This window comes from Zingiber officinale, chromosome 1A, assembly GCF_018446385.1.
Source record: "Zingiber officinale cultivar Zhangliang chromosome 1A, Zo_v1.1, whole genome shotgun sequence".
Classification (NCBI taxonomy): Eukaryota; Viridiplantae; Streptophyta; class Magnoliopsida; order Zingiberales; family Zingiberaceae; genus Zingiber; species Zingiber officinale.
The window spans coordinates 9,907,107-9,930,098 of record NC_055987.1 but is presented as its reverse complement, the minus strand read 5'-3'; the positions used below and the strand labels follow the sequence as shown (position 1 = coordinate 9,930,098).

General features: G+C 40.9%; 2 protein-coding genes across 2 annotated transcripts; both read left to right on the top strand.

The window, feature by feature from the left end:
* The first annotated feature begins 10,047 nt into the window (after nt 1-10,047).
* LOC122017867 (succinate dehydrogenase subunit 5, mitochondrial-like) lies at nt 10,048-19,290 on the top strand. The gene is made up of 6 exons (XM_042575578.1): nt 10,048-10,208; nt 10,837-10,883; nt 10,973-11,050; nt 13,198-13,502; nt 13,612-13,797; nt 18,949-19,290. The coding sequence occupies exons 1-6, from the start codon at nt 10,108-10,110 to the stop codon at nt 19,003-19,005; spliced, it is 774 nt and encodes a 257-aa protein (XP_042431512.1). The 5' UTR covers nt 10,048-10,107; the 3' UTR covers nt 19,006-19,290.
* A 1,146-nt stretch (nt 19,291-20,436) lies between these two features.
* LOC121996444 (extensin-like) lies at nt 20,437-21,069 on the top strand. The gene has a single exon (XM_042550430.1). It carries the CDS (start codon nt 20,437-20,439, stop codon nt 21,067-21,069), a length of 633 nt encoding a protein of 210 aa, XP_042406364.1.
* Nucleotides 21,070-22,992: the final 1,923 nt, after the last annotated feature.

Here is a 22,992-nt window from a genome sequence, read left to right as displayed (position 1 = left end):
GTCGAGCTCGACGTTAAAATCGAGAGACGAGCCCTATAAACCCTCCGAGCGGAAGACCGCCGAGCTCCGACGTTAAAAATCGAGACGAGCAGCGTCTATAAACCCTCCAAGCGGAAGACCGCCGAGCTCCGACGTTAAAATCGAGAGACGAGCCGCGTTTATAAACCTCCGAGCGGAAGACCATCGAGATCCGACGTTAAAAATTGAGAGACGGGCGGCTATAAACCCTCCGAGCGGAAGACCGCCGAGCTCCGACGTTAAAATCCATAGATGAGTATAAACTAAACCCGCTGAAGGGAAGACCGCCGAGCCCGACGGAGCTCGATACCCCCTCCGAGCTCCGCCGAGCCCGACGTTAAAAATCGAGACGATCATAAAAACCCGCCGAGTCCGTTTAAAAACCCGCGCCTATAAACCTGAACCAAGACCGAAGCGACGTTAAAAATCGAGAGACGAGCAGGCGTCTATAAACCCTCCGAGCGGAAAAAGGACGCGAGCCGGCGTCTATAAACCCGCAGAGCGGAAGGCCTTCGAGCCCGACGTTAAAAATCGAGACGAGCCGGGTCTATAAATCATGCCAAGGTGGAGGTCAGAGTCAAGACGTTCAACGGATAGGTCTGGCCGAGCGGAAGGCCATCGAGCTCCGACGTTAAAAATCGAGAGACGAGCCGGCGTCTATAAATCATCCGAGCGGAAGATCGTTGAGCTCTGAGGTTAAAAATCGAGAGACGAGCCGGAGTCTATAAACCCGCCGAGCGGAAGGCCGTCTAGCTTTGACGTTAAAAATCGAGAGACGAGCCGACGTCTATAAATCATCCGAGCGGAAGACCGTCGAGCTCCGATGTTAAAAATCGAGAGACGAGCCGGCGTCTATAAACCCGCCGAGAGGAAGACCACCGAGCTCCAACGTTAAAAATTGAGAGACGAGCCGACGTCTATAAATCATCCGAGCGGAAGACCGTCGAGCTCCGACGTTAAAAATCGAGAGACGAGCCGGCGTCTATAAACCCGCCGAGCGGAAGACCGTCGAGCTCCGACGTTAAAATTCGAGCTGCGTTGGCTAAAGGCGACTGATGAGTTGTTTCGCCGAGCGGCCAGGTAACCAAAGGTACTTGGCGAACAGCTAGCGTAAATTTTAGTTGCGAAAGAGTATACATTCATCCGAGCAGACTATCCACGTGAAATACTTCGTAAAAACCTCTTTCAAACACAAGACAGGTGGGCTGAGGGGAGAATTACGAGGAGAAGCAGGCGAACATAAACGACAGTTAGCGAGCCGAGCGGACAACACGCATATGGATTAGCAAAGGAAAAGGCATAGCATTATAGAAAATAAGGCCGAACGGCCGAGTTACAAAAAGTGACAGTCTTAAGCCGAACGGCAGAATTACATATCGACTCCTATTCTATATAATCATAAAGCGTCGTCGGGATGTTGTTGAGAAGTGTCGCCTAGTCCTTAGCCGGGATGACGGCGGACTCGGGAAGTTGCCCCTTGGACTTCAAGTATTCTGTCGTGGCATTCATGGCAAGCTCGAAGGCCATGTACATCCGCTCGCAGACCTTCTCCGAAAATTCGGCCGAACGGATGTATTTCTGTTTCAGGGCAGCGACCCGGCTCGGTTCGGCCTCTTGGTACTCTTTAAAGGCCGCTCGGGAAGCATCGGTGGCTGCCTTATGTTCTTGTAAAGCAGCCTCGAGCTTTGCCACCTCATCCGTTCGGGCAACCTTCTCGTTGGCCAGTTGGTCCATCAGCTCTTTAACCTTCTCCTCTAAGCCCCGAGCCTCAACATTCTTCTTCTCCAAGTCGGAGATAGCTATGTTCTTCCGCTCGGTCGCCAGGCTTATCTTGCGATCTAGAGATTTATTCACGCGCTCGAGCTCGGCCAAAGCGTGGGCCTGATCGGGCGTCTTCTTCTGCTCGGCCGCCAACAAATCTTGAGCCTTTTTGAGCTCTTTTTGTAGCTCGGCGTATGATGGACCTTGTGAGCCGGAAGGGCCGCTCAGAGCCTTCAACTTCTTCAATTCTGCATCCACTATCGCTAGACGACTACAAACGGTGATCTCCTCCACCCATCTCTGACAAAAGAAAATTTGTTAGAAGTCGATCGGAGAGAATGTGTGAAGGACTTGAAAAAATACACTTACCCCGGTGGCCTGTTGCATGTGGCTATTGGCCAAGTTGCCGAACGGAATCATCGCCTGGGAGGTGAAGTGAGACTCGGACGGTGCAGCGCCGACCGGGGGTCGTCTGGGCGGAAGCCGGAGAAGGATCAGAGGCCGACGCCGAAAATTGGGATTAAATTGTTGAACGTTGGACTCGGCGGGAAGCGGGCGGAAGGACGTTGACGGGAACGGCCTCAAGAGGATCTGTCGGCACGTCCAATTGAGATGGAGTCCGGTCGGACAAAATAGCCTCGACCTCTGCAGCCTTGCCGCGAGCGCTTGCAGTGGGCCGGGCGGACGGCTGAATCGCGGACGTGGCTGACCGAAGGGGAGTCTCCACTCGGCGCCTCTTTTGTTGGAGAGGCTGCTCTTCTTCCAGAACGGAGCCCTCTCCCCGAGAGGAAGGCTCTTGGCTAGCACTTGCGCCAGCCGCTGGCTCTGGGAGAGAAGCCTGAGCGGCCGACTCCCCAGAAAAGGAAAAAATCAGTTAGCAAGCAAGGCAAATGTACAAGTGAAATTCTTACCGAAGCCTCTTGGGAGGGGTGTTCTGATCGGACTCAGCCCGAATATGTACATAACACCTTCTGGAAGAAATTTGTTGATATCAAACCGCAGACCGGCGAGCATGTTGGCGGCGTGGAGATAATCTGGTCGGGTCTTGAACTTTTTGAGCTCTGGGGAGAGAGGAAGGCCGACCTGCCATTGGGTTCGGAAGGGAGCCCGCTCGGGAAGGCGAATGTAGAAGTAGAATTCTTTCCAATGCTTATTGGAAGAAGGAAGTTTATTGAAGAAAACTAAGCCGGGCCGAGCCTGGAACATGTAAGTGCCCAGATCGGACTGCTTAGGGTAATAGAAATAGTAGAAAACCTCCGGTCGGAGGGGAATGTTATGGATTTTAAAAAGGACGACAACATCGCATATAAGGCGGAAGATGTTGGGAACTAGGCTTCCGAGCGGAATGCCAAAAAAATTGCAAACGTCGATGATAAAGGGATGAATCGGAAATCGCAGATCGGCCGTGAACTGGTCGCGGAAAACACAAAAAGCTCCGCGCGGCGGTTTGTGTGGCCGAGCGGAGTCTGTGGGTAGGATGATTTCAAGGTCAGAGGGAATGTCAAAACTATTAATCAGGACATCGGCTCGCGCCGATCGAAGCGCGACTCCATGGTATAATACCATGGGCTAAGGGTTTGGTGTTCGGGTTGAGAGGAATGGGCCATTGTTCGAACGGACGGAATCAAAAAAGCCAAAAGGTAAAAAGAAGATGGCAACGAAACAATATTTCGAGGGCGAAAACTTGGGAAAGAAATGCAAAGAAAACGCTAGAACCAAAGAGAGAAAGAAGAAGAACCTTACAACGAAGAGGAAGATCGAGGGAAGAGCACCGGAGATCACCGGAAACAGAAGCGCAAGATCGCCGGAAGTCTGGAACGCATGAGGAATCGGAAGGCACGCGACAGCAGATGGGAGGCGAAGGAAAGAAAATGAAGCTTTTATAGGGTGGAGCTCGAGCGGCCTCCACCGTTGGATCCAGGTCACGAGAATCAGAGCATGCATCGCGCCGTTCATTTCGAACCGCCTCGATCCCATCAGAACACCAAGCCGCCCCCCGCCGTACGATGACGGCAGCACCGCCATGTGGCAGTCAACCACTGGAACGCATTTAATGGGCGCGTGCTTGACCTTAATGATAGAGATTGGCGAAAACTTCGAAGAGATGTTGAGGAATGTGGCCGTTGACTAGCGTTTTAGCTACCCCCTTTGTTTCCGAGCGGATGATAGTTGCAGGACGCCGCTCGACCCAACTGATGGTCCAGTCAGTCGGACTAATCGCCTCCTTCTACTAGACTTGAGGGGGAGGCAAGTGATCCCGCGGTAAGAACAAGGACCCCCCTCTGAGGGAAGTCAACGCCACATGGAGGTTGAAAGGTAACAGGTCAACCAGAGGTTTGGCCGAGCGGATGTATATTGGACCGATCGGTCGACTGGGTTCTAAACGGAAGCAAAGGCACCCGGCGAGGAGTCAAGGTTCCGACGCTCGTTGAACAGGGTCGTAGGGCCGAGCGGGTGGCCCGCTCGGCCTAAGGCATAAGGTAGCAATACTACGAACAGTCCACAGAGCACACTACCGGGAATCTCCTAAGTGGACCAGCACATATGATCGACCGGACGCAAGGGGACTGCCGACCGGCCGGACACTCGGCATGGAGTAAGAAGAGAAAAGGATAAGGGAACATCTTCTGACAGCGTGTATGATCGATGAACAAGCCATGCGCAGGATCTTATGACAGAGGGTTCCGCTGTCCCATCAAAGACGTGCTCGGACTGTAGCATTATGGTGTCAGGTAAGCTCTTCTGACAAGCCCATATTGAGTTATGGGCTGAGGACACCTCCTCCCTACTATATATAAAGGCCCCACTTTCACCAAGGTACGATTCTACGATATTTGGAGCCACTTTTGTTGTCCACTTACGACTGACGTCGAGGGCGTCAAGGTCACCTCTCCACGGCCCGACTTCCGTTGCGATCCTGCGATCGGCGTCATTTCGGTAGCACGAATACGTCCTGAACGAGAGAGCGACGCCGCCTCGCCAATTGATTCATTCGGGATTCAGATAGCAAATAGCTTATTTTTAAAGTTTAAGTTTTTATTTATTTTTGAATTTGAGTTAATTAAATTGTTTGAATTATATTTCTTTAAAGGTTTATCTTTTAGCTTTTTATTGATTGTTAATTTTGAATTTTCTAAATTATTTTTGTTTAATATCTTATCTTTAACATTTAGTTTTAAATTTGTTAAATTCCGTTTTGATTTTATCTTTATATTTTCTTTGTCTTTTAAATTGAAATGATTAATTGAATTTATTAGATTAGTTTTATCTTTAAAAGTTAATTTTTTATTAATTATATTATCTTGGTTTTGGATAGTATTTTCTAGACTGATTTTATCTTGATTATTAAATACTTTATTAAGGTAATTATTGATTTTATTCATTTCCTCATTTTTAACTTTTAAATTTGAATTTATTTTTATGTAATTTGTTCTAATGATCACTTAATTTAATATTTGATGAATTGATTATTTTTATTTGATTTATTGATTAAATGTATCTTTAAGTCAAGTTGATGATTGATCATTCTTGATTGATTTGATAAGAATCTAGATTACTTATGATTTTGATATATCATTATTAGCTTATCAACAATAATATTTATCTCATCATCATTGATTTAAACTCATTGTTAGATAGAGGAAGGTAAACTAACCTTAAGCGCAACCCCTAATTCAGTAGGCTTTTCGATTGGATCTGACCCGAGTTCGGATTCGATTTTTACTTGATCCTCGAGCTCCATCAGCTCCTCGTGAAGTTTGATCAACTGGTCCAAAGCTCATGTGCATCTTTGTACTTTTTTAGTCTGCATAAAACATTATTAGGTGAAACATTACAAATAATTTTACTTACATTTGTGTTTAGTTCTGAGTTCTGAGAAGGTTTTCTCAATATCAGCCAATAATCAAAGTTTAGACTTCCTAAGAAACATTCCATTCTTCGCCTCCAATAGTTGAAATCTTGATCGTACGGTGGTGGTTCGTTGGGGTTCCATCCTTCTTGAAGAGCCATTAGTCTTGCACACATGGAAACAGAGAAAAAGTCCCAAGACTTGATTTTGGATTAGCAGTGTTGAAAAAAATATAATTTTTCACTATTTTTTTTAACAAAAAAATAAAATATTATTAAAATATTTAAAAAATATTATCTTAAATTTTTGAAAATGTAATATTTTGTCGATACTAAATAATGGTGAAAGGATGACGATGTATTTTTCAAAAGTAGTTTTGGAGGGGAAAAAATGAAAGGTGTAAGATTTTATTTTAAAAACAAGCAATATCTAATTTTTCTTTAAAAAGACCCCCCTTTGTCTGAATAGCGGTTGCACCAAATCAGAGCGGTACCTGCTCTGATACCACTTGTTGGATCGTAGACGTTCGATAGAGGGGGGGATGAATATCGATTATAAAAAATTCGTCGATAAGAGTAAGCGCAGCGGAAAAGTAAAACAATGCAATGCTGACACAAGAACCAATTTTCCTTGGTTCGGAGCCTTTGGCGACTTCTACTCCAAGGCTCGCACACGAGGGTGCTTTCGATGGGCAATTCACTAGCAGTTCGAGATATTATAAACTAAGTACAGAAAATGCTAATGAAAGAATTAAAGCAATACCGATAAAATAAGAGACTTAAAAAGAGAAGCAGCGCGTTTGTCGGAGCTTTGTAGCATCGCAGGAGCACAGGAGAGCGAGTTCTTCAATTCAGAATTATTGTTTTGAGCTCCACCCCTGCCCCTTCTTTTATATGAGGCTCGGGGCGCCCAGGATCCCTTCCGGGCGCCCTGGTGTGACATAGCAGGTCCAACCAGTGAGCTCCACGTGTCGACGCCACGATCAGGATAGAATTCGCCTCCGGGCGCCCGGACCACCTTTCTCCAGGGAACATCTTTCCTGCAAGACAAGGTTAGTCCGAGACAAATAGATAATGTATATCCTGCAAAACAAAGTGTTAACACAGTTTATAAGTTCAATATAAAAAGTATGACTTAGATTCCGTCTTTCCGAGACCGGAATCTAGTCATGATCTCGACTTAGATATCCGAAATGAATCTAAGCCGGATCGATGCCTAATGTTCCCTTCCCGGGAACACGTCCTCACAGTCACTCCCTTCCAGTGACTTATCTTTACTCACCTGCCAGACGTCCGGTCAGTCCTTCAACCTGTCTGGACTTCTCGCCAGCTATCCGGTCAGCCCGTCGACCTAGCTGGACTTCGTGCCAAGAGTCTGGTCAGCCCGTCGACCCGCTTGGACTTCATGCCAAATGTCTGGTCAGCCCATCTACCCATTTGGACTTCGTGCCAAGCATCCGGTCAGCCCGTCGACCCGCTTAGACTTCGTGCCAGACATCTGGTCAGCCCGTCGACCTGTCTGGACTTCGCTTGCACACTCGGTCAGAGTATTAGATCATGACAAACCTAACTTAACCTGATTTGTCATTCAACAAAACCCGAGTTAGATCGTTAGTGCTAACCGCACCAATAGTAAATTCACAGAAATCCTTGACCCCGCGAGGATTAAATCCCCATCCCCTCTCCATCTTCGCTTCCCATCCTCAAGAACAAATCGAAGAGAATAGTCATCCCCACTTCTCATCTAACATTCACCGAACTAATCGGGGAATCCATATCCCCCCCGCCATCCATGTCCCCCATCGCGTTGTATCAAGATCGGTTCAGGGACGGAGATAGCATCCTCATACCAGCCCCCCATTCAACTGCGGAGATTTAAAAATCCACAAACCCAAATCCATCCTTGTCGTGGGTTTTCCCCATGGGGTCCCGATTTCGTATGGAAAATTATCATTCCTAGCCACGTTGGACTTGATCTAAGAGTAGGTCATGACCAAGTTGAGCCTCATGTGGGGAGACTAGACCTAACTTGGTTATATTCTGCCCTCAAATCAGGCCCAACGTGGTCCTGGTCTCTAGGAAACCATGCATGAGCATTCTAGTTAAAAGTTGACATAATATTGGAGCACCTCTAAGGAGTTTGAAATAAGTAATTGTGAACACCTTTTGACTCATTGCAACCTTATAAACTCACAAAATATGAAAATGAGTGCAATCTGAATTTTATAGGTCGATTGGTGGATTTTGACCGAAACTCACTTATGGACTTAGGCTATTTAGATTTTTGCTAACTTATACCCATATAGAAAAATTGAGTGAGAGGAATGCATATATGATATTAAACCTTAGTTCTGATCAAGGAACACTATAACCCTACGTGGGGAGACCAAACTCAACTTGGCCCCAATCTACTCTCATATCAAGCCTAATATGGTCATGGTCTCTAGGAGTAGACCTAGACCAATTTGAGTCTGGTCTCCTCATACCAAACCCATAATGTTTCTTAGTTTGAACTAAGATTTCACATCATATTTATCTTTCTCTCACTCAACCTTATTGATGGGTGCAAGTTTACATAAATCTAAATAGCCTAGACCCATTAATGAGCTTTGGTTAAAATCCACTAAGGGTGCGTTTGGTTCAAGTCATCATGTATAACCTTGGTTATGTTATTACCAGGTAATCACATAACCAAGGTTATAGGGAATAAAACATAACCAAATGTTGTTTGGTTCAACTTAGGTAATGTAACAAAAACTTGTTTGTTTGAAGGTTTTAATGAATACCCTAGTTTAATATTTTACCGTATTACCCTCAGTTATAAAACCAACTATACATATTATTATTATTATTATTATTATTATTATTTATTTTTTTTTTAATATTTTTTTACTTTTCTTTTTCCTGTATATTTTTTTACTTTTTTATGTGTTTTTTTATTTTTTAATGTTTTTATATTTTTATATTATTTATATTTATATTTTTTTATTTTTTTACATTTTTTAAATTTTAAATTTTATTTATTTATTTTATTTTAAATTTTTTTTAATTTTTAATTTTTTTTAAATTTTTTAAATTTTTTAAAAAATTTTAAATTTTTAAATTTTTATAAATTTTTTTTTATTTTTTTATTTTTTTAATTTTTTAACATTTTTAAAATTTTTATTTTTTATTTTTACAATTTTTAAAATTTTAAAATTATTTATTTAAAAAAATAATAAATTTTTTAAAACATTTTTTTATTTTTTTACATTTTTTAATATTTTTTTTCTTTTTTTCATGTTTTTTCTTATCGGAGGGTATTTTTGGTAAAAAAAATTCGTTAACCCCGGAATCAACAAAAACCTTAGTTTTCTGAGGTTTTCCGATTCCGGGCTGCATGACCCTTTTACTGACGTGTCGGACATGGAACATTACTTGGGAATCATCGAATACCTAAACCAAACAAGGTTTTTGTTGATAACCTTGGATGGATAACCAAGGTTATCAAGAATAACCCCGAACCAAACACACCCTAATTGACTAGAGAGCTTAGATTGCACCAATTTCAAGTCTTATGGATTTATGAGGTCATAAGGAGTCCAAAGGGGCCCTCCATTACTTATTTTGGATTCCCTAGAAGTGCTCCAGTATTGTGCTAATCCACTTAGGTCAAGTTTCCCGGAGACAATACCACGTTGAGCCTAATCCGAGAGCATGTCAGGACCAAGTTGAGCCTAGTCTCTCCACGCCATACCTAATATGGTCCTAATTTGCTCTCAGATTAGGTTCAACGTGATCTTGATCTTCAGGAGACGAAACTCAAATATTATAGCTGAAGATTTTTTTCTCCTTGACACTACTAGGGAAATTTTAAAATAGTAAAGAAGGGCACATTTGGATTCCTTGTCACTTTATAACTTCGCAGGATTTGGAATGAATGCAATTGAAGCTCTTTAAGTAGATCAATGAGTTTAAATCGAAATTTACTGATAGACCTAAATTATTTAAATTTTTACAAATTTATAACTACGTGAAAAAGTAAAGTTTGGAGAGGATAAATTTATTTAATAGTTAAATTAAAAAAAATAAATTATATAAATGGCAGGTGAGAGAAAAAGGGACACAATGACACATCTTTCACATCGCCTCCTTAGCAGATAAGATATTGTTTGGGATTATCACATACCCTATTAAAAAAATATCGCATCGCTCCACTAATACTAAATGAATCTTTTACCTCCTTCCAAGTGAGTGAGTCCGTTCTCTCCATCTGCCCCCAGGAGAACACAACTGAGGATAACCGGACCCACAAATCAATTCAGATCGCCGACGGTCTGAATTAAATCATGTACAACTTGCCTGATCGAACGGCTTAGAAGGCCCTTCACTTCACGCACTAATTCTATTCGATAAATTCGCCCTTAAATACTGATCGTTCCCAGCATCAAAATTGATTCCGCTTTTCAGTTTCGGCGTGGTGCTCTCCGATCGTAGACGATGGCGATGGCGGCTTTCAGAAGAGAGGGAAAGAAGCTTCTGCTTTTCTCTCCATTCTCCAGAAAAACGATTGTAGCTCCCCGATCCGCAGTTTTTTCCGAGTAAGAATACATAGATAACCCGTCTGTTTGCGGATCTGATCTTCTCGGCCAGTGTTTAGTCTTTAAAATTTCTCGTCGATTCAAGGCTTCTAAATTTTTTGGATGGTTATCAAACCGTTGGTTTGAAGAATCGTACTATTTAGTCAGATATCAGTGCATTATGGAAAGCTACCCATGTTCCTGGATCGATTTTGAAAGAAAAACATCATGGACATCGTTTGCCCATTACTAAGAGTACGTGAGCGATCTTAAAGGCAAAAAAGGTCGATTTAGCCAAAGTCGTCCACTTTAGGGTTTTTTTTTTTGCAGGCTTTCTTTGTTGATAATCTAGCGATTGAATTTTCTGGAAGACATGGTTGTAAACTTTGTATTTTGACATAGTTTTCCTTTAACCACCTCGGTTTAAAAATAAAAAAATTTGTTACTTCATCCTTGATCGAGTTTATCCTACCCAGTACTTATGGAGATATAATCTGCATAACTACCATTTGTCCATCTCTAGGTGCTTCTAAAATATTTTATAATTTTCACCTTTTCCTTCTGTAGCTACTTTGATTATTGGCATGGATAATCTTTCTTCTTACCTGAAAATTTTACCAAACTATTAACTTTTTGATTATGTCACCAGTGCGTTAATGCCAATGGAGGGATGCTCAATTTCATCTCAGATTAGAAGTAAGAAAGCATTGCCACTTCACTTAATATATTGCAAAAGCCAGAACATTATCTTTGCATTTGGAAGGTCAACTTTGTTTTTGTTACAGCATTGAAGCTCCAATCTTCTCAAGTCCGAATCCAATATCCAGATGGCATCTCGCAACCATTTCCTGCAGTTATTAGAGGTACTTTTAGTACACTTTAAGATTTTGATTATTTCAATGCATAGACTTGCAGAGATGCTAGCTGCCATTAGTGTTACATAGAGCATTTAGGTGAATTTTTCTCATCTTTCTGTTAGACTTTTGTTCAGTTTTATGCTTATATTTTGTCACAAGTGATTCTAGATAGTTGTGTTATACTAAATTATTTGGAAATGCACTATTTCGGGACTTGCGAGACATATTCTATAGTTGATTATTTGTGTTTCTTAGTAGATTCCTCACGTTTTTGTTTTCACCATTATTTATTACTCTTATAGAAGTATACATCAAAATTTAAGCACAATCATTTTCTTTTTCGAGATTTGATTGCTGTTTGTTATTCTATTGCCGTCTTATTCTTTCGTATGCTGTGAATACAAGAGGTTCTATTTGTGAGGCTTAATTTTGTCTAAGACTCCTGTGATACTTTATTCAATCAACATTTGCACAAATGACCATGTGACTTTTTTTAGTTTCTTCTTTCTCATTTTCATAAATTACCACAATTTTGGAAAAATTTCCTTGGACTAACTAATAAATGGACTATTTTGTTATGCATGGTGAAGGTTGAGTGACCAAAACTTGTATATTGTTAGTTTGAGAAATCAATCTAGTCAAGATTGAAAGATATTTGAGTCCAAAGGTAGAGGTGTCAGATATATTGGGAATTGGTAGTGTTATCAAAAGTGCAAATGCATTGCCTATAATCTATATATTCTAAGGGTCTCGGAAATTGATGGTGAAAATTGGTGCTTTGAACAAGGTCTTGGAATATATCTACCCAGCACACTATTTCACCTCCAGTTTACTTCAGAGGAGGTTTAAAGGATTCTGGATGATTGGAGTGTATAGTTTAGAGGAGGTTTGATGACCTTTTCAAAAACATCTCTAAACCTCCCATAAGAACAATAGTCCAATAGCCTCAAGAAATATAGCACCCTTATGTGTTTGAACCTCTATAGTCTTTGACCTTTTGAGAGACAACTTCTCTCATTTATCTTGATAAATAACTTTGATCTTGTTTTAGCTTTGGACTGTGATGATGTTTAATATTTGAATTATTTATTTGAAAGTGTATTTCTTTTGGATAGCATAACATAAGTTCACCCACCTCTTATGTGATGTCTATCGTCTGTTTCATGTTCTATGATTAAATCATAGTTACAAAATGTAGCTCTTAATTTTAAGTTGTTGCAAAGTTGAGATGATGGGCTTTAAGTCTCAATTAGTTGATGTAATGCATAATGTGTAGCAACACATAGTGGGCAGCACCCATGACAAGCAAACCTATTCGACTATTCATAACTTACCTTTGAACTCCAATCATTATTGTTAAGTATTTCAAGATTCTACAATTTTAGTTTGTTATGACCCTTGGATATAGATCACGTAATGGGATGGTTTACCGGTTGATTTTTGGAATCAATCTTTGTCTTCTTGGTTTTACGACCTTGACGACCTATGATGGTAGGGATAATTTGAAGCTCGTTGGGATTAGAGAACCTCTCGATCAAATCTTTATTGCATTATTCTAGCCATTTAAATACATCTGACATTCCTTCCCGACAAAGAAAGAAAACAAACACGGAATAAGAAAGATTTTATTTTTACTAAAAATAAAGATAGTTGACTCAATTCTACTGAAAATAAAAGATACTCAACTTAAATAAAAATCAATTACTATAGCCGAATTAATTTTCTTGGTATGCACCCTTCTTTCTAAATCTGTCGTGCGTGTATCTCTTATATTTGAAGGACTCCAGATTCTCTTTTGTTGCATGGGCTTGCCCATGGTCCATAACATAGTTACAGGTGAGTAAATGTGTTTCTTCACTGTTATATCCTTTCAGATTATCTAAGTAAATTTAACTTACTACATTTGATTTTTTTTATAGATATTCTTAACATATTAATTCCACTCATGTGACAACATTTCCACTGTCACAAACGTAACACACTGGTGCATGTTAATTCTGCTAGTTAGTCATCAATCAAGATATCCATGTTTTTCTTCTTATCCATATTGTTTATATTTCACAGATTTCACTTTGCAAATGTAGGATTGACAATCTTTCTATTGCTAACTACCTGATGAGATGTCTGTATTGTTTACAATGGAGCTATTTCAGGTTGTAGCTCTTTTCCTATGGTGAATTTAACACGTGCGTTCAGTTCAAACATAAATCAGTTACCTTTCATCACTGACCCTGACATAGAAGCTGCATTAAAGGATTTATTGGCAATTAACTGGGATGAAATACCAGAAACTGTCATCAATGAGACAAAGACAGCTCTGTCCAAAGCTACGGAAGATAAAGCTGGCCAAGAGGCACTGGCAAATGTCTTTCGTGCAGCTGAGGCATCAGTGGAGTTTAGTGGGGTATTGGTGTCCCTTAGAATGGCACTTGATGATCTAAGTGGCTTTAGCGGTGAGGTCTGTTCAGTTTATTTCTTTTCATCTAAAATTAGCAGCTGGATGTCATTAACCTCATTTTGCAATCAATTCGCCAAACATGGACCTAAATAAATATGATTATTCACAGAATGTTGGTCACCTGCCAGAGCATCTGGAAGATGCTATAAGAGCTGCATATAAACGATATGCCACTTATCTGGATTCATTCGGTCCCGATGAGACATATTTGAGGAAAAAGGTTGAGCTTGAATTAGGAACAAAAATGATACATCTGAAGATGAGATGCAGCGGAATTGGATCTGAGTGGGGAAAGGTAACAATATTACTTCTATGTCTTACAAGTTATTGCAGCATGATTTGTCTCTTTTTATTACTCGACTTCACATGTTTGCTATGTATGATATGGTAGAGTGAATCATGGGTGAAATTAAATGATAAGCGGATTTATCATCTGGGGAAAACCTTTGTTCTCTAATTTATTTATTCGGTAAAACCCTGAAATTTTTAGTTGGCCATTCATGTTTCATCGCTATTATGTTCACTGCTGTCCAACCACTTGTGATAGCCATTTGACGGCCTCATGATTGTCATGTGACTTCAAATTGGTATGGGGAAATTTGAAAATTTTATTATTATTATTTTCAACTATGGTAATGCGATATGGCAGGCAACCAACCATCAGTGCCATGCTTCAACCATGTGGTGACCAAGTCAAGCATGCAAGTGGGTCGAATTGAAACTGATTTCCATATCTTATAATACTAAGATCTTTAGAATTTAAGTTTGTGTTCATCTGCAACTTGAATTACCAGGTGGTGTTGACTGCTAGTTGAACTGAGTTAATCTTGGGCCTAACCTGAATAGGTTTTGCAATGTCTAGAGGCAACTGACAATCTTTTATCTTGGCAATTTTGCAAAAATGGACCAAAGTTTTCCTTGTTATTTTCATTCTTATGATTGATTTATACTTACTAAAATATGCTTGGTTTCACTGCTTTCTGATATTTATGGAAATAATCTAAATATTATTCAATATTTGTGGTTTTTCTCCGAGAAACTTTACATTTATTTCAATAACTTTGCTTCCTTTTATATACAAATTACATACTCCTATTCAAGGAATTGAAATCACATAATATCTCCTAATCAATTACCACTATTATCAAATCAAATCTTCCTAATTATACAATATCAAATCAAATCTGTAATAATCAAATATGTTTAACAAATCTGCAATAATCTGCCTAGATTGGTTCTCCACACTTCCCCTCAATTTAGGCGGTAGATGTTTTCTAACCCAAGGATCATGTTCATCTCACTTAGATTAATTCTAAACAAGGCCTTGGTAAGGATGCTTGATGCTTTGCTAGAATGTAGTTAAACGTGATTGACTTATCTTCAATCCTCTCGCTGATGAAATGCCGATCAATCTCCACATGTTTGGTATGATCATGGCGGACATAATTCTGGTACTTGCGATAGCTCGACTGGTTGTCGCATAAGATTTGAGTAGGGCATGATGTCTCAACTTTGAAATCGTTTAGCAGTCACTTTAGCCATATCCCCTCACAAATACGCAAGGCTAGCGCTCTAAACTCAACTTCTGCACTACTTCTAGCGGCTAGAGTTCGCTTCTTGCTTTGCCATGTTATGGGTTTCCCCAAATGAAAGAGCAATATCAGGATGTAGACCTTCTATCATTTGGAGACCCTGCCCAATTAGCATCAATATATACTTCTAAAGATTTGCTACTTTATTTCCTGGATCATTCTTCAGGTATATCAATATAAGATTCATTGCCGCCATGTGATCCGCAGATGGATTACTAAGAAACTGACCCACTCGACTCACTAAAAGACTTATGTGACATGTATAATCAGTGTTCTAAATGATGGTTGAGGCGGCCGCCTAAGCACTGCCTAGGCGGGAGGTGGGTATTAACTGCACCGCCTTTGCCTGAGGCAGTGCTTTAGGAGGTAAGCTGCGCCTCGAACCGTCTCCTCCGCTCACCGTTTCACCACTATGATGTGTTGCCTGGCCCAGTGACTAGTCCGGATGTGTTGTGCGAGCTTGTAAGCATCACCCGAGCCCGACGACGTGCCCAGATGCATCACCCAAGCCTGATGATGGGTCCGGATGCGTTGCCTGAGCTCAATAACGGGCCCGAAGGCGTCGCCTGGACCAGCAATGGGCCTGGATGCGTTGCTCGAACCTAGCTATGCGTTTGGACACTTTGCGTAGTCCCGACAACGTGTCAGACTCGTCGTCCGATCGAAATAGACACGCGGGTAAGTTGTAAGTTAGAGTTTAATCAAATAACATTAGGTTAGTAATTTTAATAAACTCCTAGCTATGATTGCGATAATTTAAATAGACTTAATTAAAGCTTAATAAAATTATCCGATTAATTTAATATATGTATATATTTATTTATTTTTAATTTTAAATATTTAGATTAAATTTTTTATTTTTTAATTAATATATTTTATTAAAAGTAATATTATGAAGAATAATAATTATTTATAATATTATGTATAAAAAATAATAAAAAAATTCAATCGCCTAGGCAGCCGAAGCGGTAGGCCACTACTGCCTATCACCATTTACAATACTGAGTATGAGATAGGTAGATCAACTCACCCATTAGCCGTTGGTATTATCCTTTGTCAGCCGCTAATCCATCAGTTCTAGTCATATACCTAGTATTGGGATCCATGGGAGTTTTAGTCGGCTTGCACCCACTTATTCTAGTTTCATGCAACAAAGCAAGTACATATTTGCATTGGGAAACAAATATGCTTTGTTGCTTCATGCCACTTTCATTCCCAAGAAATACTTTAAATACCCCAAGTCTTTGATCCCGAATTCTTTGGACATGAGAGATTTCAGTCTTCTAATTCGTCACCATGATTTCCTGAAAGGACAATATCATTAACGTACACAATCAAAACAGTGATTTTCCCATCTAGGAGTATTTAGTGAACAAAGTGTAATCAGCTTGTGACTGAGAGCATCCATCATTCTTTAAGATTTTTGTGAATCTGCCAAGCCATGCTCTTCCTGACTGTTTCAGCACATATAGTGTCTTTTTGAGTTTGCATACTTTTCCTTTTGTATTACTTGTCTCAAAGCGCTGGGATGCCCATTTATACTTCTTCAGTCAAGTCTCTATTAAGGAAGACATTTTTAACATCGAGTTGATACAATGGCCACTCCAAGTTGACAACAATGGATAGTAGAACACGAACTGTGTTGAGTTTAGTGGTGGATCTGCCACCTCAGAAGCCCCCTAGAGTCGGCCCCACGGCGGGAGGCGCATGATGGGGTGAATTCTAGGTCATGAGTTCCTGTGAGATTTGATCGCTGTTACACAAGAAATGCTATGCGCCCCACCGTCTACGCTACGCCCTGGGGCACTATGTTAAGTTTAGCCATTGGCCTAAAGGTCTCCTGATAATTAATTCCATATGATTGAGTATATCCTTTCATCACTAGGCGTGTTTTGTACTTGTCTGTGCTCCCATTTGCATTCTGTTTAATTGATAACAACAACCTACACCCCACAGTTATCTCTTCTAGTAGTAGCTTTGTTATCACCCACGTGCCATTCTTTTCTAGTACATTATATTCCTCGAGAGTCACCTTCTTCCATTCAGGAATTTTAAGAGCTTCATCCATAGAGTTAGGAATACCAAATGCATGAAATGATGATGATAGCTTTGTGTAGGAAATGCAATTGTGAAGAGGGCATTGAGTGTACGATGTTATACCTTTCCTGCGTGCAATTGGTAGATTTAATGTAAAATCTAGCTGTGGACTAGAATCTATTGTCTCATGTTGTGATTCAGGTTCAACTTGGCTTGGGGAATTTTCTTGGCAGTGTTGAGGTAATACCGGCACTCGATGTTTCCTTCTTTCATACACCTGTAGAATAGGAGAATGAGGAGGAGGAAAGAAAGGCCTAGAACCTTCCTTCCTTCTCCCTCTTCCCCGAATTGCAGCTCTGATACCATGTGGTTTTTCTCTAGAAAACTTCACATTTATTTCAATAATCTTACCTCCTTTTATATACAAATCACATACTTTTATTTTAGGAATTGAAATCACATAATGTTTCCTAATCAATTACAACTATTATCAAATCAAATTGTATACAATATAAAATCAAATATGTAATAATCAAATCTGTGCAATAATCTGCCTAGAATGGTTCTCCACAATGTTAATATACAGGAGTATCTTGTTTTATTTGTATGGTAGGAGAAAACAAGTAAATTTCTCTCATAAAAGTTAAAAGACCATTTTGGTTGTGCTCCTTATCTTTTCAGCTAACGTGCCTGGCTGGCTAGGCTAGACTTGACTATACTGGATAATAACACTGTGAAGAAGAACAAATGGTGGTGTTTAGCCTTAATTGTAAATGGGATTTTAATTCAAACAGTCTTTGTAATTAGTTTTAGTGCACAGACAGTCTCCTATAGACGAAGGTATTAGAATGAGTTTGTCTCCAAACTGATTTATTATTATTGAGAGTGATCTAAATAAAGAGTCTTGTAGACCAAGCTAATAAGAGTTCCACCAAGTTTTGAGCAACTATATGTATGTAGGTTGACATCTATAAATAATCAAGCAAGGTTATCTCAAATATTATATCTCATCCTAATATTCAACTTCTCTTAGTGTGTACTGGTATCCCAGTCCCATATTCCTAATATCTCAAAACGTGTTGAACAATTCAATGCATACCCATATCCTGCTCCAAGTAACATATGTTTCCTTTTACTCTTTTCCCTTAATTTGTTGAGTTTATGTTTTCAAACTAGTCATATTCTTCACTTCTCATTTTGATTTTTGAGTGAATTGTTGTTCAAGTCAATCCAACCATTTCATGTATGCATTTACATCAAGTGTATTAACATTTAGATTTCTTCAAAAAAGTACTCTGTTTTCAATCTATTTTGTTTGATTTCAATTTTATTTATTAATGTTCAATAAATCTTTAGACATTTTACTGGTTGTAGCTTTCTTTAGATTTTAGAGGGATAAGATATATATGTTGACTTCAAATAGTTAGGATTAAATTTATTAATGTTGATATTGATGGAATTGATTTCTAGGTAAACTATGAGTTTATAATAATAATTCCAAGGCCGGATAGAACAAATTACAAATGTCTTGTGTCAACATACAAAACCATATTGAAACCAGGGATCAGACAGAATGTAGTGGAACTTAGTGATCTGATTTGTTTACACTTGACTCGTATGTCTTGGTTGATACAAATCAGGGTTTTCATCAGTCAGATTGATCTGAACATGGTTTGGTTTTCTCTCTCTCTTTTTTTATTTTTTATATTCTAGCTGTTAATATTTTTTTGACTAGTTCAGAATGCATGTTTGTTTATTTGCTCAACTGCCTACATATTTGCTGAGAAAAGCACTAACCCCCAACCTGTTACTCTCAGGTTACACTTCTTGGCACTTCTGGACTTTCAGGGTCTTATGTGGAGCTCAGATCGTGAGAAGCAGTCTTGAGGATTCGAACCATTTCTGCCCATTAGTGGCTTTCTTGGGCTCTCGCCTGGCCGCTTACTTTCCTTTATCACAAAGTGTACTTGAAAACGAACTGTCAATGTTGTTTGATATTGCTCTTAACTTTTGCTGGAATAAGGCGATGAACTTGTGACTAGAACACATTGTTTCATCTGTGCTTCTTATGATATGGCTTTTAGACAACTATGTTTTTGCAGTACATGTCTTGTGCAACACAACTATTTGGTTCTAGTTTATTTTTCTTGTTGAGGTCATTGTGCTACTTGGTGCTGTTGGTAGATGCAGCATTATGCATGTGTTTGAGTTCTCAAGCAGAAGATCAATTTTTTTGGTATGGAATTTTGTTCTTATATTGACCCTCGATGTGATAAGAAGCTTTGGGTTCAGTGCAATTATAACTAAATGGTAAAGATTTGATGGCTACATAAATTTCCCTTATTTGAGTTTTATATGAAGGACTCTTTCATTTAAGTGTTTTTTTAAAGGGCTTTAATATATTTTTTCCCTACTCTGTGAGCCATAAAAATAAAAATAATTTTGCAATTACTCCCCCATTAAGAATTGATTTAATGAGTTGCGGCAAGCGGTTTGTAGATCGTACCTGAGATAAAATTACATATCTACATTTAATTAAAGTTTTATTTTCGATCATATTACTTGAAATTAATTGAATTAACCTTAGTTTTTTTTTACAAACTTTTGGTCAACGACTGTTGAATTGACCGACCAACTTTTCCTTTTGTTCAAAGATAAAACAATAATTAAACCTTTGTCTGAAAGAAGAAAAAACAAAACCATGTTCATTCGCGCACGCTATTCCACAAAAAGTTAAAGAGCTATACACATTTAAATTCCGCCATGCTCTTTCTAATTCTTTCTTTAGATTCTTTCGCCTCATAATAGTTGAAGTAGCGAGGTGGAGGTCCGGTGCAAAAGTCTACGAATCAATCTAATAGGGAGTCCATGTCTGTCACATGACCGGACAATGAATACTTATCGAGTTTAGTAATTGTCCGGAGAACGTGAATGGAGCAGATGCGACAGGAGCCTCGATTCACGCAACGCCGGGTTAGGTACAGGCTACGGGCACGCTACCGCCGAACCGGAGCCGCGTTAAAAAGGGTCCAATTCTATATCTCTGTTTTAAAAGATAATTTTTCAAAAAAAACTCCTTAAACATTTTAAAAATTCCAAAATCATCTTATTTCACTATTTAGAATTTTACTGTAATCATAAATATATATATATATATATATTTTTGTAAATATCCGGCGGATAAACTCGACCTTCACTGGGAACGAGCTGCACTGTATAGGAACATGCGCAACTCGAGTCGCCTCGAGGTCAGACCATGCCTGGCTGAGTAACTCCCATTGGCCACTCTTCTATAAATGTAAGCAATGGCGAAGGGTCCTCCATTCCGTGTCATGGCTGCCGTTCTGTCTAATCAAGTCACGGCCTTCTTGGCCGTGCTCATGCTGCTATTCTCCACTCACTGCGTAGCTTCCTCCCTTCCTAATACCTACACGCCTACCCCCGTCGCTAAGCCGCCGCCTTCCCGCCACCTCGCGCCGCCGACGGAGCACCCGTATCCAAGTACACCGTCACCGCCAACTCATGCAGCGCAACCTCCGTACTACCATCGGCCCCCTCCAACAACCGGTGCGCCTCCTCCGCACCACCACCACCACCACCACCACCACCGCCAGCCTAAGCCGACGCCACCGGTTGGCACGGGGCGCCACCCGCCGTACTACCACTCCTCCCCGCCGCCTCCACCGAGCCATGCTCATCAGCCGCCTTACGGCGAACACCCTCGTCCACCACCGTTGTACAAGTCCCCTCCAACTGCGCCGACCCGCCGTTCCTGTCCGACTCTGCCGCCGCCGTCGCCGCCGGCCCATCACGGATACCCACCATTGCGACCGCCGAGTCACCCACCACCTCCGCCGCCGCCGTACAAGACCATCCCCGAGCACGGGTCTCCCCCGCCGCACCATTACCATCAAACTCCACCGCCACCGCCGTACTAGAAGTATCCTGTCTTGGTAATTACCCGGGCACTTGCTCATCCAGTAGTGTTCGATCAACTAAGCTGCGAATAAGTGTCATACTCATGTGTGTGTTCGAAATCAAGGTTAGATTTCTAAGGGATATATGTAACTGGTTCATGTTCGTGCTGAGTAGTGTTTGCTTGTCTGCTTAATTCAAGTGAATGAAGATGATTTGCTGTTTTAGAACTAGTTTACAAAACAAGTAAAAGATGGCAGAAGAATCCAGGCATTTGAAATGAGGTGAAATTTGAAAGAAAAAAAATGAAAACGACAAGAACAATGCTTTCTCAAAAGGTAATGCACAGACCCCCAAAAGGAAGCATCATTAATAACCTGACATTACAGGCAGCTGCTTTTGAGTAGCTTGACCAATTCAATCGAATTGAAGCAGCACTCGAGGTCCGGTAGGCAATAGGAGTTAATTTGATAATAAAGGGAACATATGGATTTTTTGATCTGCTAGACCAACCTTAGAACAGCTCATGGTCACTGGCCAATAGACTAGATGGCTATCGTTTGATCTGCCAAACCTTTTAATCTCAACCTCCTCCTCGAATACTTTATGAGATACTTATCTGATATTGGTGTATCGTCCTCTTGCAGTGATTCTGATTTTGCTTTGCCATCTCTCCGATACAGCAATACAGATACACGGTCTGTCTTCCCCTCACAATCGGAAGCAATGCAATCTATTTCAGCATCTTCTCCATGTGTCTTGACATCTTTACCGGTGCAGCTTCCCTGATCATCTATCAAAGCTGTGAGATTATCATCAATTGACTTCTTGGAATCTGTATCAGCCTTCTCCGCCACAAAACTTGCTTCCGTTACCGCGTTATCCGGACAAATCCTAGTCTCCTGTACAAGGTTCCTGCCGCAGCGTTTCTGGATCGCACAGCAATCGATGCAGGTGAAGGATCCCGGATCGAGGCGCCAGGGACCGATGCACCGGTGTTCGATAACACCGCATCGGAGATGAATTTGGCGGGAGCACCGGAGGCAGGAGAGTGAGCGTTCGACGTCGGTGATGGGGGAGAAGCAGTAGGAGCAGAGAGCAGCAGATTTGACGCGGTGGAGGCAGACACCGCAAAGGAGGACGACTCGCCACTGGGATCGTAGATGTACTATATGGTCTCCTCCGTCCTCGTCGGAGGGGAATGGACGACCACAGCTGTGGCAGCAGAAGCGGTCCGGAGCTTGCTGAGTATTTTTGTTCGGAAGACCGAAGGAACAGGAGGGCTCGGAGGCGACGGCGACGTCGTTTCCGGGAAGCAAGAGAGGGAGGATAGGAGGACGGCCGAGGCCACGAGCTCTCTTCTCGCCTCTTCGCCTCCCTTTAACCATGAGTGACGTCTTCTTCCCTTCCGGTGGGGGAAACGCTCTATTTCCTTTTTCACTTATGATTGGAGTGTAGAGGTAAAGTAGTCAGCACGACTGCAAATAAATTATACATGTGATAATCGCGATTTCACAAATTCAGAATGATCTCTTAATTTAATAGTACTAATTGATTCGGGTTGCTTTTTTATTAGTCTAAAATTTAAACTTGTTATTATGTATTGATACGGTTGATAAGGATGACCTTGATCCATGGCCCATGGGTCAACTAGTCGATCCATGCCTCAACTAGTCGATGTGGGTGATGGTTACAGTTTAAGGTATGTTAAAACACAGGCTTTGTCCGATGCTTACGGGATTCTATTTTCTATCATTTCTCGATCGGCTAAAATTAATCGGATAAACTCTCAAAGCTTAACTCTTCGGCTTTACTCTCCATCTCCTCCTGGTAAGGTAGGGTTGATCGGGCAGGTTTTCAAGGTGCAGCACTTCAGTTAACAGTTCTGTACTCTTCATCTCCTCCTGATAGGGTAGGTTTGATCGGACAGGTTTTCAAGGGTGCAG

Excerpts from the sequence above, each read along its gene's own strand:
- LOC122017867 (XM_042575578.1), top strand. The coding sequence starts at position 10,108 with ATGGCGATGGCGGCTTTCAGAAGAGAGGGAAAGAAGCTTCTGCTTTTC. Across the intron at positions 13,503-13,611 it reads TAAGTGGCTTTAGCGGTGAG|AATGTTGGTCACCTGCCAGA; the intron begins GTCTGTTCAGTT and ends GATTATTCACAG. Across the intron at positions 13,798-18,948 it reads TTGGATCTGAGTGGGGAAAG|GTTACACTTCTTGGCACTTC; the intron begins GTAACAATATTA and ends TGTTACTCTCAG.
- LOC121996444 (XM_042550430.1), top strand. The coding sequence starts at position 20,437 with ATGGCGAAGGGTCCTCCATTCCGTGTCATGGCTGCCGTTCTGTCTAAT.